This window comes from Papaver somniferum, chromosome 2, assembly GCF_003573695.1.
Source record: "Papaver somniferum cultivar HN1 chromosome 2, ASM357369v1, whole genome shotgun sequence".
Lineage (NCBI taxonomy): Eukaryota > Viridiplantae > Streptophyta > Magnoliopsida > Ranunculales > Papaveraceae > Papaver > Papaver somniferum.
In genome coordinates this window covers 92,563,869-92,578,907 of record NC_039359.1, presented here as the reverse complement: position 1 = coordinate 92,578,907, position 15,039 = coordinate 92,563,869, and the positions used below count along the sequence as shown (strand labels likewise).

The window sequence follows — 15,039 nt, the reverse complement described above, 5'->3', positions numbered from 1 at the left end:
GCTAAAGCAAGATAACGTAGATACATGATTAGTATGACTTTTCAAATCAAACTATTCCAGGTATAAAATTTAAAGTAAATATTTTTATATTAATATGTAGATACAATATTAATAAGGCAACGAACATTTCCATTTTTTGTAACATAAATGCCATAAAAAATATATGGAAAGAAAATACCCTACTAGCCACTTTAAACAATCTTTATATAACAAATTGTATACCATTACTTTACTCTATAAGTGTGGAGCAATCTCACTAGTTTTATTTTAATATTAAAATTTGTGTAAGATCTGGTTAACGTGTAAAAGCGTTAAATTAGGTTTATACGACTGTTTGATTAGCTAGGTAATAGATTTCACTTATATCATGGTGATGTATCATTATAATCTTCATTTAATTATTATTTTTCATTCCGGCAATGATTTTGTCTCGATATATGAACTCTTATATTCAAGAATTTATACAATTTGTTGCTTTCAAAAGGAAATTTATTTTAATTTTTATTATTCTCTTCTTTTCTTGGAGGTCAGGTCTTACGCCCCCTCCTTTATATTTTCCTTTTTCTTCTGATTAATTAAAAAACATTGTATCAATGATAACGATTCTTTCTCGACAGTCGTTATAATCAAGGTTGTGAAATCGTGAATCACGGAGCGAAACGTTTTTCAATTTTGAGAATCCAATCGTATATTAAATCGTGAATCGAAGATTCATGATTGATTGTTAAATCGTTACATATATGCCTATAAATATCGTTGAACTATATGAAACATTCTTAATTTTGATATTTGATGTACAATTAATGTAAATATAAAATATATTAAGTTAGAACAACAACAACCAAGTTGAAACATTGGTAGAGGGTGCATATTATTAACCCGAGGGTCTCAGGATAATAATATGATTTGACTCGATTTGGTATTTGATATACAAAATTCAAGAATCACAGTCAAAGTGGAAGAATCTTCCGATTTTGCAAAGATGCGATTCAACACCACGATTGGACTCGATTTAGAAATTTTCGAATTGAATCGCACGATTCAGTTCACATGCATGGTTATAATCAATCCATGGTACAAGGTTTTAGTCCTCATTTTGAGGATTTTTTTCCATGACCTGATTACTGAAAAATAATTCGGATTCTGATGCAATGTCAAAAGCAAAATGATAGCATGTGAACGGTAAAATCATGTCCCTGACCGAAAAATAATCGTGTAATCAATCCATGGTATGAGGTTTTAGTCCTCATTTGGAGATGCTTGTTTCCATGACCTAATTATTGAAAAATAATTCGGATTCTAAAGCATGTCGAAAGCAAAATGATAGCATGTGAGAGGTAAAACCATGTCCCTGACCGGAAAAATAATCATTGTAATCAATCCATGGTACGAGGTTTTAATCCTCATTTTTGGAATTTTTTTTCCATAACCCGATTATTAAAAAATAATTCAGATTCTAAAACAATGTCAAAGGCAAAATGATAGCATTTAAGCGGTAAAATCACGTCCTTGACCGAAAAATAATCGATACAATCAATACATGGTATGGGGCTTAGTCCTCACTTTTGGGATATTTCTTTTTCCATGACCTGATTATTGAAAAATAATTCGGATTCTAAAACAATGTCGAGGCAAAATAATAGCATTTGAGTGGTAAAACAGTGTCCCTAACCGAATAAATAAAGGATGTTTTACAAAATGATCACACTTTTTAACCAAAAAACGGGATATGTAATAAAAAGAACGAGATGATAGAACCAAATCCAGAAATAAAGCTCCTCATCTTTTTAACCATTACCAGTAAACCTCCACGTTTTCTTTAAGAGGCAAAAACAAACAACAAAAGTCAGTGTTTTTCTCTGTAGACCTGAAGTCTTTAGTACCACTAAAAAGAAATTAAAAAAAAAGAACCAACTTCCTCTCCTTTTGTTTTTCTTCCTCTCCCTTCCATTATATCTCTGAAAAAGGAGAAGACTTTGATAATTGCTTCAGTCTCTAATTTGGAGGGGTGTTTTCTCTTTTTGGGGCACTTTTACTTTTTCTGGTCTTTGTTTATTAGAAGGAGAGGATGTTCTCTGGTTTGATTCAACCCCTTGAAGCTGCTTCTGTCATTTCTCATCATCATCAGGAAGAGATCCAAAGTGGGGGGATTTCTTCTAATCACAATCATCATCATCGTTTGGACCCTTGTTTGGTTCTCACTTCAGATCCAAAACCTCGTCTCAGATGGACTGCTGACTTGCATGAACGTTTTGTGGATGCTGTCACTCAACTCGGAGGCCCTGATAGTAAGCAATAGTCTCTATTTTGAGTTTCAGTAATTGGGTTTACTTTTATTTTGTTTGCATTGAGATCATTGGTGTTGTCCTGTAATTTTGCCCCATTATTTGGTAGAATTGTGTTTTAGAAAGATAGTATTTCTTGTTGGAGATTTGGATTGAGTGTACTACTTTTACATGCATTGTGCTTTGGTGCTCTTGCCTGTGCATTGGGTTTGTATTTGGTGTTGCTTGGCTCTACCACTTACCCACAAATAAATTAAGGAATGGGGTAAAATAGATGATAGAAACGAAGAATAAGACTAGTTTCTGTGTAGATTGTTTGTACATTACTTTAAAGAGAAATACGAAATGGGAAAAATAGATGATAGAAACGGAGAATAAGAGTAATTTCTGTGTAGATTATTTGTATATTACTTTAAAGTTTAAAGAGAAATACTTTGATGGTTCATTTTGAGGTTAGCAGTGCATGCACATGCAGAATTTTGGTTGTGTTAGTTTGGAAGGTCCTCTTTGCCTGATTCGCTTATTGTGTTTCGGGATTGGTTTTTGCCTTCTGTTTGCAGTATTATTCTTCCTTTGTGAATGAAAGTAACTTCCTTTCCCTTAGTTGTAGGATAACTAATTTAACATGGAATGTGTACTAGATTTCCTTGGGATTTTTATCATAGTGATCTTTTTGTTGAATTTCATATTTTGACAGAAACAATTTGTCGTTCTCGGAGTTTTGTCGTTTCTCTCATTAACAGAAATTCATTCCTCTTTAGGCTTAAGTTAATTGAGAATGCGGTTTATTTGAAAAGATTTTGTTTTTGAACTCCTAGACCTAAACTGTTTCCAAGGTTCTGATCCATGGCAGTTTGAGAAGAATTTATCATTTTTTCTTTCGGTCTGTTTATACGTTTTTTACTTGTACTGGACGCTGAAGCGTTATCGTTCTGGTTGTGTCCCGATCCCAGATGTTCTCCCTTTTCCCTCATAGTTAATCAGAGCCACCATCTTTGTAGTTCCTTTGTTGTAATACTTTTCGTTTTGTTTCTTCCTCTTCTTTACTTATGCTCTAGTAGGAGGTACTTCCACATTTATCTGGTTATCGTTATGTTTTTGACTTTCATTCCCTTGAACTTTCAAAATAAATCTTGGATATTCGCGTCGCACTAAAATTTCAGTGTACAGTTCTTTTCCTCTTTTGTTCCATCTGGGATGCGATTTTCTTTGTAAGAATATTGGTTAAAAAATCTCAGACACCTGAATGTATAGAACTTAATGGAGCGGGGAAGTTAATAAGTGAACTGCAATCAAAGCCTCTGTGTGGTGCCATCACAGCTATAAGTGATGTTCATTAGTTTGATTCAGTATTAACTTTAAGTTATCCATTTGTTGTGTAAAAAAATAAAAACCCAAAAAACTTAAAGCTGTAACAAATTCTTTATGCCAGTAATCTCAGCTTTTTGCATCCTAATTGCAGAAGCTACACCCAAGGCTATTATGCGGACTATGGGCGTAAAAGGACTTACTCTTTTTCACTTAAAGAGCCATCTTCAGGTTTTTTCTCATAACCAAGCTTCTTTCTGTACTGTTTGATAATTTGGACCTCGAAGTAAAGGGAACAGTCCGTGATCTTTCTTCTAACTAGTGATACTTGTTTGCATTAAGAAATACAGGCTAGGTAAGCAATCCGGAAAGGAGTTTGTTGATGCACCAAAAGACGGTAGGTGATTGTGGTTCGTTAAACTTATGCATTTCCATGCTCTTCCTTTTATTTACTTCCCAAGTTCTTTTATGTTGCACTTAAGAGATTGTGAAGTTGTCATCACTGTCAATTAACCCAGAGTCGAACTTCTGTTTCATATTTCCTCTTCGTGGATAGGTAAACCTCCTGTCTAACCATATGTTGCACGTGTCATTATCGGGCAGTGTCAGGAATTCTGATCCAAAAGCAAATGAAAAAGTGGGCATGCCTCTAGATCATAATTTTATAACAAAGTTTAAGATATATGTTACTTTCTGCGCTTCCTCATCTAGTATCTCTGCATAGAAATATCTATCTTATTTAAGATAAAAAAAGCTTTCATGGGTGTCAATCATCAAAATGCCTACTAGAAGTATTTGCACTGTTGGACAAAATCTGTAATGAACTACGGTCGGCTGCAGATTTTGGTTTTGTTCATCCTTTTCTTTGCTCACCTTCGAGCAAAATTCCTCTCACGGGGGCAACAAGTACATAGAAAGTTGTGAAAGCTTGTAATAAGGTTTGTCTGCTTTGACACGTATCAACAGTGCAAAAGTAAAAATTATGATGCCGTGTTATATAGGATTAAAAGCTGCAAGGTGACACATCAACTGGAAATATAGTACATAAATGAACAATTTAATTTCTGATTGTTGTGATTGAATAATGGTTTGACTTGAAAGAGTAATTTTTTTAATAGAATCCATTGGTAAAGTTTAAACTAACTTTATCTGTGATCAAAACGAAGCAACTGCGGCATCATACCTTTTGGGTAGCCCAGTCATGGGTACTTCATCTCCTGGCTTACCAGCTTCGGATATCAATGAGTAAGATAAACAATTGATCTTTTCGGGAAGGTTTTATTTAGAATGCTTATTGACTAATGAGCTGAGAGATGCCATATATAGGGGTTACGAAGTCAAGGAGGCACTAAGGGAGCAGATGGAAGTGCAGAGAAAATTACATTTACAAGTTGAAGTATGTCTCTCTGTCCTCTTTAATTGAAATTTTATCTCTGGTTAGATATTCTGAAAAATCTAGAATCCAAATATGCTTTATTATTAAATCTATAATTTATTTGCAACTTAGTTTTATGGAGCTTTATAAAATGGAAAAAGAGAAATGATTCATATAAGCTTGGATGTAACCTTTTTATTTCTAAGAAATATGTAGGTAACATTAATCTGATCCTAACTCTCGTGCCCCTGTATTTGGTGTTTTTATGTCGCTATTGAACACCTTGTATCGGTGTCAGACACTTATACCCGTTGTCATTGTTACATAGAGTAATACTAGGAAACTTCGTTAATTATTAAAAGATCGATAATCCATGTTTGCTACATTGCTAAATCTGTGGAGTGAGTTGGTCATGTATCCCTTGTTAGGGTTGTTTCTGCTAAAAGAGGAAAACTCTTTTAGTTCCAACATTTATAGAGGCAACTAATTTATACTATTGGGTGTACATGTTTATAAATAGGAATCTGACCTGGTAATGTGATGCATGCTTTATGTAAAGGAAGTTCTCACATTTTTTATTTTCGCCTTTTTTTTACAGCAAGTAATTCTAGCTAATTTTGTTCAATTCGAGTTGATTTAAGTGTATTGATTTCCAATTTTACCCTTCTTTAAGAAATGGGAGAATTTGCAGTTTGGACACTCTTTATGAAGTTTGCTAAACCGAGGAGTAATTTCTGAAGTTTGCTGTGTTTCTTATTTCTGGATTATATGATACAGGTTGAGAAACACATGCAGATTCGCAAAGATGCTGAACTAAGATATATGACGTCGATGCTCGATAGAGCATTGAAGATGCTTCCTGAATACAGCATGGATGATAAAGGGGGAGTACCAGAGCCCAAAGACATTGATGAATCGGCAGCACCAAATCCTTCCTTACCCAACTCTGATCAAATAAAACTCTACTCTTTTAACGCGACAAAAGCAGTCAACGTTATTGTCCCTGAAAGTGATAGTCCTCATAGTCTTCAAACAATGAGAGCTGATTGTTCTACTGAAAGCTGCTTGACTTCACATGGAAGTCCAGCAAATTTGTCTTTGGAAACTTCCACTGGTGCGGGCGGTGTAAAACGAGTTAGGAATTTGGATTTAGTATCAAATTCGCTGATTTGGTGTGAGACGAGAAGGCTAGCACAGGACAATGATTTGAGTTGCGTCAACCCACAAGAAACCACTGGATATGAAGGATATGAAGCAATATAAGCAGAACATATAACTAAAAATCCATCTACTTGACATGTCCTTGATATACTTGTTAGGAGGGTTCTTTAATATGTTAGCTTTCTGTTGTTTACTCACCATCCATCACATTCACTGCTAGTGAATGCCAGATGATCAGGTTGTAGTTCTGTAGGAAAGGGGCAAGAAAGTATTTTGACGTGTTCCAAGCTGTAAATGCATAGCTATTATAGTAGCTTAAATAACAGATGATCAAGTGTAGTGTGTACAAAATGGCAAGAATAGCATCTAGACATGGTTCCAAGTTTCAAAGCAGTATTAGTAGGTTAAATGTTCCACTGTTGCCTTCTGAATAGAGTGTTTTCGTCCTAAGGTTACTCCGTTACTGATTTTCTTTCTGGTATAGAGTTTAAGTTGATTGTGGTCCTCCCATAGACGCTAGGAGGGCAAGGAGTGACTTATGGTTCCGACTTCCCGTAACATTAATTTTGTTTCTCCTCGCTGGTGGTGCAATCCGGCTGTTGTACGATTTATGGTTGTAACTTGGCTATTTGTTCCCTCTTGTTTTTTGATTATCCTCCATTCCATTGTTGCCACAGTGTTGATGCTTTTTGGGCATGGATTAATTCCCCTAAACAGCTGGTCACATCTTGCCTTCAAAATGTGTCTGCCTGTGGATCAAGTTGTACATATTTTTGGTGCTAAAGACTCCAGTTGCAGTTTGCTGCCACCTCTGAATGTCTCTACCATGTCTATTGATATGCGCAATGGTTATTATAGCATGCATAGTGTATGTCAAAGATAGTTTGCAACAGAAGAATATTCCATAATACCTTGGCTAACAGGCGCTTTATGTGAAAAGGGGTTTCAGTTCCGGAGATTCTTTGCCAGTTTCCCAAATACAATTGGGCGTGATATGGTCCAAACCCTTTTGTAAGCATGTCTATTTTCTACATTTATTAAATCCTTCTAGAGAATGACCCCCAAGGGGTATATGAGTTGGCTAGTTGTGGATTCTGGAATCATGTAACAATTCATTTGGTAAATGAGTAAAAATACCAAAATTCACTTGACTACCACATTCTAGTAGATGGGTAAGCAGCAATCCCATTTCAAAGTGCAATTTAAAGCTTGTAAAAATTCCACGCCTGTTGAGGCCAGTTGGTCTCATCCGGAATAGTGATGCAATTATGATTTGCTGTGATGGTGTTTCACTTGGTAATCCAGGCCAAGCTGGTGCAGGTGTTAGTTTTAGAGATGCCAATTCAAGACTGCTCGGTGTTTTGTGTGTTGGCCTTGGTTGGCAAACCAATTTTGTGCTATTATCTATGAATTGATGCTGGATGAGACTTGGAACATTAAGAGGATTTGTGTCTGCTCAGATTTAATGAGTTGCATTCAAGCTTTGCAAAGGGGGAGTTGTCATGGTAGCTGATTCAGAAGTGAAAGATGGCTTGTGCTTTTTATTCCAATATTCACTATGTTCATAGTTATAGAGAGGCTAATTTTACTGCAGATGCCTTGGCCAAACAAACATGTTTGTTGGCCGAGGACAGTTTTGAATCTTATGGGGTAGGTCAATGTTCATTCTAGTTGTTGCATGGCCTGGCGAAGTTTATTACCGTTTCAAATAGGCTATGTAACTTTAGATGGCCTCTTTGGCTAGTGGCGTGACCTTAGCACTTGTAGATATTTTTGTTTGTTAATGAATTTTATTGACCGAGTAAAAAAAAAAGGGGGAAAGCAACATTCTCTTCTTAGCTAAAAAAAAGGGAAGCAACATTCCCTTCCAATTTTCAAGTTGTCTTCTAAAACCTGGCTGGTTTAGGCCCAGAGAAATTATATTGAGGAATATTATTTTCTTCCCCCAACCAATCGGGGCCTGGAGAAATTATTTGAAACATGCCCCCCTCCCCCGCCCACCTTAGAGAAGGTGATATGAGATGTCTAAAGTATATGAAAATACTAAACCACCATCGGCACTAACTTTATAACTCATCTAAAACAAATAAAAAAATCCAAATCATTTCTGAAAAGCAGGGGTCTAACAACCTCATCCAATATTTCGTTTAGGCAATCTGTATGGACAAACTCCAATATAATTCTGAGAGCACCAACTAATAAAGCGAGCTCAATCAAGAAATATATCCAAGAATTATATCTCTGTTTCTTAATGTAATCAGTAAATCAAACAGATAGAAATCCGTGAGCCTGATTATTATAAGAAACAACTTGGACGATATCAAAAACCAATATCCAAGTGTCAATCAATTCAATCAACAACCAAAGGTTGGATTCATAATTGATTGAACTTACGCACAACCTGTGATATTTCAATTATATAAACAAATATAATGCGGAAAAGAAATAACACAGACACCAGACATTTTGTTAACGAGGAAACCCCAAATGCAGAAAAACCCCGAGACCTAGTCCAGATTGGAACACCACACTGTATTAAGCCGCTACAGACACTAGCCTACTCCAAGTTAACTTCGGACTGAAATGTAGTTGACCCTAACCAATCTCACACTGATCAAGGTACAGTCGCGTTCTTTACGCCTCTGAATCCCAGCAGGACACTGCGCACTTGATTACCTTAGATGATCTCACCCACAACTAAGAGTTGCTACGACCCAAAGTTGAAGACTTGATAAACCAATCTGTCTCACACAGAAAAGTCTATCAAATAGATAAATCTATCTCCCATAGAAATACCTATGAGTTTTGTTCCGTCTTTTGATAAATCAAGGTGAACAGGAACCAATTGATACGCCGGAGTTATTTTTCCGAAGAACAACCTAGTAATATCAATCACCTCACAATAATCTTAATTGTATGGTAGCGAAACAAGATATTGTGGAATCACAAACGATGAGACGAACATGTTTGTGACTACTTTTTATCTTGCCTATCGGAGATTAAATCTTGAGCAAATCTTAGAGAAGATAGTACTCAATACGATAGAATACAGTAAGATCAAAACACGCAACTACGGAGAAAATAGTTGGATATGGCTTCACAATCCCAATGAAGTCTTCAAGTCTGTTGATGGGGAAAATGATTTGCTGATTTTTCAGGGAATGGAGAGACGACCGTGCGGACGGAGGCTCCTATACCGAGCAAACTTCCTAACCTCAAACAGATGCACATCACGGGAGTGCATTGAGTTTGATAGATCAATCTGTAGGACTCTGGCCTAAAGAGTCAATTCGGTCACAAAGAGGGAAGAGGGTTGATCTGTAGGAGGGAAGCTGAGAAATGTGTGAGATCAATGATGATCAAGGATTGTGAATGTGTTTAAGGTTTCTGCAAGTTTTTTGTGAACTGTTGAGTTCGAATACGTTCTGGTCGATTGATTGAAATCTTGAGAGTGATTGCTCGGATTATAATTCGTCTGTTGTTCAATCGTGGATTCAGAGACTTATTTATATTGTCAGAATAGTAGACACGTTGATCTCCAGTAAGTGTGACGGTTGCTCGAGTAAAAGAGTGGGAAAAGTGATAAATCGTGGTTTAACCAGTTCCAGGTCGTGCGAAGACTTAGTTGATTGTCCACCCACTACTTTGCTAACTCCCTCAACTTCTTGCATGACTTACTCCCATTTCTTATCGTGGATGAACACATGTGTTATAGGCCTCCAGACCAAACCACTAATTAATATCCCTCATGTGACGTGATTGATGTCTCACGAACGTGGAGTCTGCAAAGTAGACGTGTATTTGATTAGTCAGTCGTTGACTTGATTAGAAGATGGGTCTAAGTATTGTTCAGTCGAGCATGATTGCCGAATGCTCTAGGATTCATGAATTGAACATGTCTGTTGGGACGTATAATTTTCGAATGGATGATGTTGATAATTGAATCAACATAATGAATATTGATACTCTGGGAAAATATTTCTCGTATGATGAATTGTTGAATATTGATAGTTGAATCAATATTCGAGCGTCTGATCAAGTATTGCTCATTCGATAAATTACTGAATATTGATAGCTGAATCAATATTCGAGCATCTGAGCAAGTATTTCTCATTCGATAAATTACTGAATATTGATAGTTGAATCAATATTCGAGCATATGAGCAAGTATTGGTCATTCTATAAATTACTGAATATTGATAGTTGAATCAATATTCGAGCAACTAAACAATTATTGTTCATTATTGAATTATTGGTAACGTGACCAAATAAAATATTAACTAAACTATTGGTAGCCTGACCGAATATTATATTTTTAACCCATATGTTGATTGCTGGATCAACATAAAATTATTAGTGTTGAACTCGCTCAGAGTTATGATTTACGGAGCATTTGTTCGAAACCCTAATTTTGATCAATTGCTGATCAATTGATGATAAGTCACTGAGTGAAGGAGTGACCGGCTACACGGGGTGATAGTCGAATGTGTACCGCATAAGTGCTCGAGTGAGCATGCACCAAAGTCCTTTGTTGACCAATTGGTGAAAGGATGATCAAATGCTGGTTTAATCATTTATTAAAATAGTGTTCGTGTGAGCGTTAGGTAGTAAAACCTAATTATGGAGAGATGAGGGACCGACCAAGGGGTCATGGTACCGGCCCTTGGTGGTCTTGGGACCAGCTGACAGTCGATTGAGCGAATCCCAAGTTGGTTGGAGAGAGTTTTGACCCAATACGAGCAGTTGAAAGATAATTAAGTCAAAATTATGAAAGAGTGTGGGACCAGCACCTTGCAATCTTAAGGGCCGACCTTGGTCGGTCAAGGTGGCATGCCCGCGTCACCATACCATTCGTGTCTTAGTCTTAGTCTTGAGAATTTTGGTATTTTCTGGTGCGCGTTTGAGCAATATTTTGGATTTTCAGAAGAGTTTGATCTTGACTGAAAACTCTCAATTTTGCTCGAATGAGCGAGTAGAACTTCGCTCATGCGACCGATATTTTAAAAATATTAAAATAATAATATTTTAATTTTTAATCTGAGAAGCCTAGTTGGTCATGTGACCATTTGACTTTTTGGCTTTTTCATGGTTTGAGCAATATTTGAGAAAATATTGAAAAACTATGGTTTTCGCTCAAACAATGGAGTTCCATGAGATGAAGGAAGTGATAATAATACGAGAAAATAAGGGATTGCAATATGTGGGACCGTCCACGGCTAGGGCATGGCCGACCGTCTAGGTGGCCCGGTCCCATGACACATTTCCCTATTTTTTACTATATTTTCATCGTTTGATGGAAAGTATGGAGAAACTAAAAGTTTCGCTCAAACGAGGAAGTTTGCTCAAACAAAGGAGTCTCCATGAGATGAGGGAAATAAATTAAAATGAAATAAAATAATGGAAGTGGGTACCGGCCAGCCGGTGGGCCCGGTCCCACACCTCTTATTTATTTTATTCAATATTGTTTTCTTTCATAAATTCCTCGTTCGTCCGTACTTTTGAATGCTCGTTCGTGCATTCGGGTGCTCTTTCGTGCACTATTGTCAAGTACACTTGCACCAATTTCTCGGGGCTTACTCGGTGGTGGCCCATACGCCCGATTGTTGAACATTTATTACTAATTCATGACATTCAGCTGAGAATGATTCATGAAACGGAGTAATAAAATGAGTTGAGTATCTATTACTAATCCATGGAATCCAGTTGGGGATTCGGGGAAGGAGTAATGAGATAAAATGATTATCTATTACTAATCCATGAAAATCAGCTGAGGATCATCCATGGAACGGAGTAATGAGATAAAATGGTTATCTATTACTAATCCATGGAAATCAGCTGAGGATCAGCCATGGAACGAAGTAATGAGATAGAATAGATTATTTTCTATGAATTCAGTTGATGAATGACATGCTAGAATTAATCTATTTGCAGAATCGAGATATGAGATAGTTGAAGCATCATACTCGTTCTAAGGGGGTGTATAGTCAGGGAACAACGAGCGGCGTGACGTCCTGAAGGCATTAAGCTCTCTAACAAACATTATGTCTAGGAACCGCCCAATCATTAAGAGATTCTATACACGGTCTCTCTACGTAGTCAGGGAACAACGAGAAGCGTGACGTTCTGAAGGCGTTATGCTCTCTAACAAACATTATGTATAGGAGCCGCCCAATCATTTGATTCTATGTAGAGGTGATGATGAAATGTGTGAAGCATCGAACGCTCATCTGGGAGGCCTTTCGAGAAACATATTCATCATGGCTCTGAGAGGAATGTTCGCTCAGTCAGAGATCGTGAAACGGTTCACGGATCATAAAATATGAATCGTCACATACATTCCTGAAGCCGGGTCAGAAACATGCAGTATCATGATTTTACGATTTTATCTCTTGCCGAAAATACACCATCAACAAAGTCATTAACCTACAGGGTTTTGGAAAAAACCTAAGGTTAAAGGAGAATCGACTCTAGTCGCAACCAGTATCTCACAGGAGGTGTGGGGATTAGGTTTCCCAGTTGCTAGAGTTCTCCCTTATATAGTCTTCAAATCAATGTTTGCAATCAATGCTACCTTGGTAAAAGCATTCAATATTCACCATTAGATGAAAACCTGATTAGACTCAAGATAATATATTTCAACTGTTAGATCGAACTTAGCTTATTACACACAAATGAAAAGTGACTTCATTTATATATGAGTAATCGTACTTAAACGTGTATACCTTGTTGGCTCAACAATAGTTAACCGAAGTTGGCCATATTAACACTTTTATATCAACCTTATTCATCTTAAACATAACTAGTTCAAATGACTCAAATGAAACTAGTTCTAGAGTTGTTCAATTGTTTATATTATCATAGAAGTATACAAGACACAATTGAAGCAAAATCGATTTTGATTCACTCGATAAATTCATTAACATTATAGCCACGGTTTGCAAAAGATTGCATTCCTTAATATATAAATGTATTAGTTCATGAACAATTCGATTTTAGAACATAACCTACTCAAGAATGAAAACGGGTACGCATACCTAAGTGGCCGGACTTAGTTTGGGTTCGCCAGTATGCGAACGGGTATGCATACCTCCAAACTCAGTTGAATTTCCGGACATGAAATTTATGCCAGTACGCATACGGGTATGCATACTAAGTTCCTGGACTTTCATTAACAAACCAGTACGCATACGGGTATGCATACTATGGTTCTCGGACTTGGAATAACATGCAACAGTTTAGCATACAAGTATGCATACTATGCTATATCCAATCATGGTTAATTGTTCTAAACTACCATTTCAATCATTGAAACATTCTTGGAAGATGACAATAGTTGTTTCACACAAACTATTAACTTTAAAGCAATTTTTAAGTGATCGAATGATCAATACGAAACATTCCGAGACTACATCAAATGACTGTCTTACACAAATCATGTAAGATGTTACCAGGAGATATTCACACAATCATATTTTAACTTTCGTCAAGAATATAAGATGAACTTGGTTAAAGCGAAAGCTTACCAGAACATATTTCGAGAAATATGCAACCGAGTTAAACTCATCTCGAAATATCAAATGTGTATAATCGAAGTCTATATAGTTATACGACTTTTTGTCTCAAATAGAAGATAAAGTAGATAGACTTTTGAGTGATAGATGAGTTAAAGTCTCCACATACCTTTTGTTGACGAAGTTCCACAAGCTCCTCTTAGTAGTTCTTTGTCTTCAATCGATGAACGCCGTGAAGTCTAATGCTCAACTACACTTACTATCCTAATCCGAGACTTAGCTATAAGTAGACTAGGAATCAAGAGTTATAGTTTTGGCAACTAAACTTGACAACAAGCTTGAGATAGCAACGCTTGCGAGTTCGACCGAGCAGTGCTCTAACAATCTCCCCATTTGTCAATTTTATTGACAAAACTATCAATACATATGGATTACAAAATAAATAAAGCTTGTCATCCAAATGCTTGATTTCCTTGGTTCTTCAACATTACTCGAAATCTTCGTCACTTCCAAGTACTCCAGTGATTCTGAACGTGTTCAACTCAGCATCATAGTTGTTGAAGATCCGTAGCTATAATAATATAAAAACAAGATGTTTTCGTATTGTCATGCAGTGTCATAATATTATTACATAGCATCAAAGTCCAATTGTATCACAATTTTTACAACAATACTATGGTGATATGTATCACCCCCCTTAATCAATACTTCGTCTCACATGAAAATCACTCCCTCTTACATAATGATCCGTAAACCATATGTATTTGTAGTGTGAACTACACATTAATTCTCCCCCTTTTGTCAATATAAATTGGCAAAGGTGCAAAAATTAGTAGGATCATAATGAAATTCTCATAGAGATTTTTTATGACTAAAAGAAAACATATCAACTTTGTTTCGACGATTTCACATAGGCGAAGCTTAGTGTATTTATCAAGGAGTTTATAAAGATACAAGAAAACTCCTACAATATTCTACAACCACACTCCCCAGAAAGATTTGTTAATTAAGCACAAGTTCAAATAAGAACTCTCCCCCATTTAATGTCATTCCTGAAAGAACAACAAGAGGGACCTTACTTTTGCAAGAAAAGAAAGATTTATTTGGACAATAAAAATTACATGAAACATGAATTTGTATCCAGAAAAATCAATTAAATTAACCGCAAGTGAACCCATGATTAATTTAATCCGAAATGCTCAACATAAGAGAACTTACGGAGCCGCACAGTACTTTCACTTAGAAGTGGATCGGGGAAAGATCAATATTGTGGAATATTCAAAGATTCATTCTATTTTTATCAAAATTTGCATAATGATATCATACACTTAATCTTTGTAATCAAAAGTTCATCCTATCTTCTATCAATATTTGCATAATGACACAATAGGCTTAACTT

The 15,039-nt window shown here is 36.3% G+C and overlaps 1 protein-coding gene across 2 annotated transcripts; it reads left to right on the top strand.

Annotated features, from left to right (window-relative positions):
• Window positions 1–1,858: 1,858 nt before the first annotated feature.
• On the top strand, window positions 1,859–6,782 carry LOC113348414 (protein PHR1-LIKE 3-like). 2 transcript variants are annotated; one of them, XM_026592176.1, is made up of 6 exons: window positions 1,859–2,288; window positions 3,748–3,824; window positions 3,936–3,990; window positions 4,769–4,838; window positions 4,920–4,989; window positions 5,746–6,782. In XM_026592176.1, exons 1-6 carry the CDS (start codon window positions 2,069–2,071, stop codon window positions 6,229–6,231), a joined length of 978 nt encoding a protein of 325 aa, XP_026447961.1. In that variant the 5' UTR covers window positions 1,859–2,068; the 3' UTR covers window positions 6,232–6,782. The 2 variants fall into 2 exon arrangements, with proteins under 2 accessions (XP_026447961.1, XP_026447960.1); XM_026592175.1 differs by having other exon boundaries at window positions 4,760–4,838.
• Window positions 6,783–15,039: the final 8,257 nt, after the last annotated feature.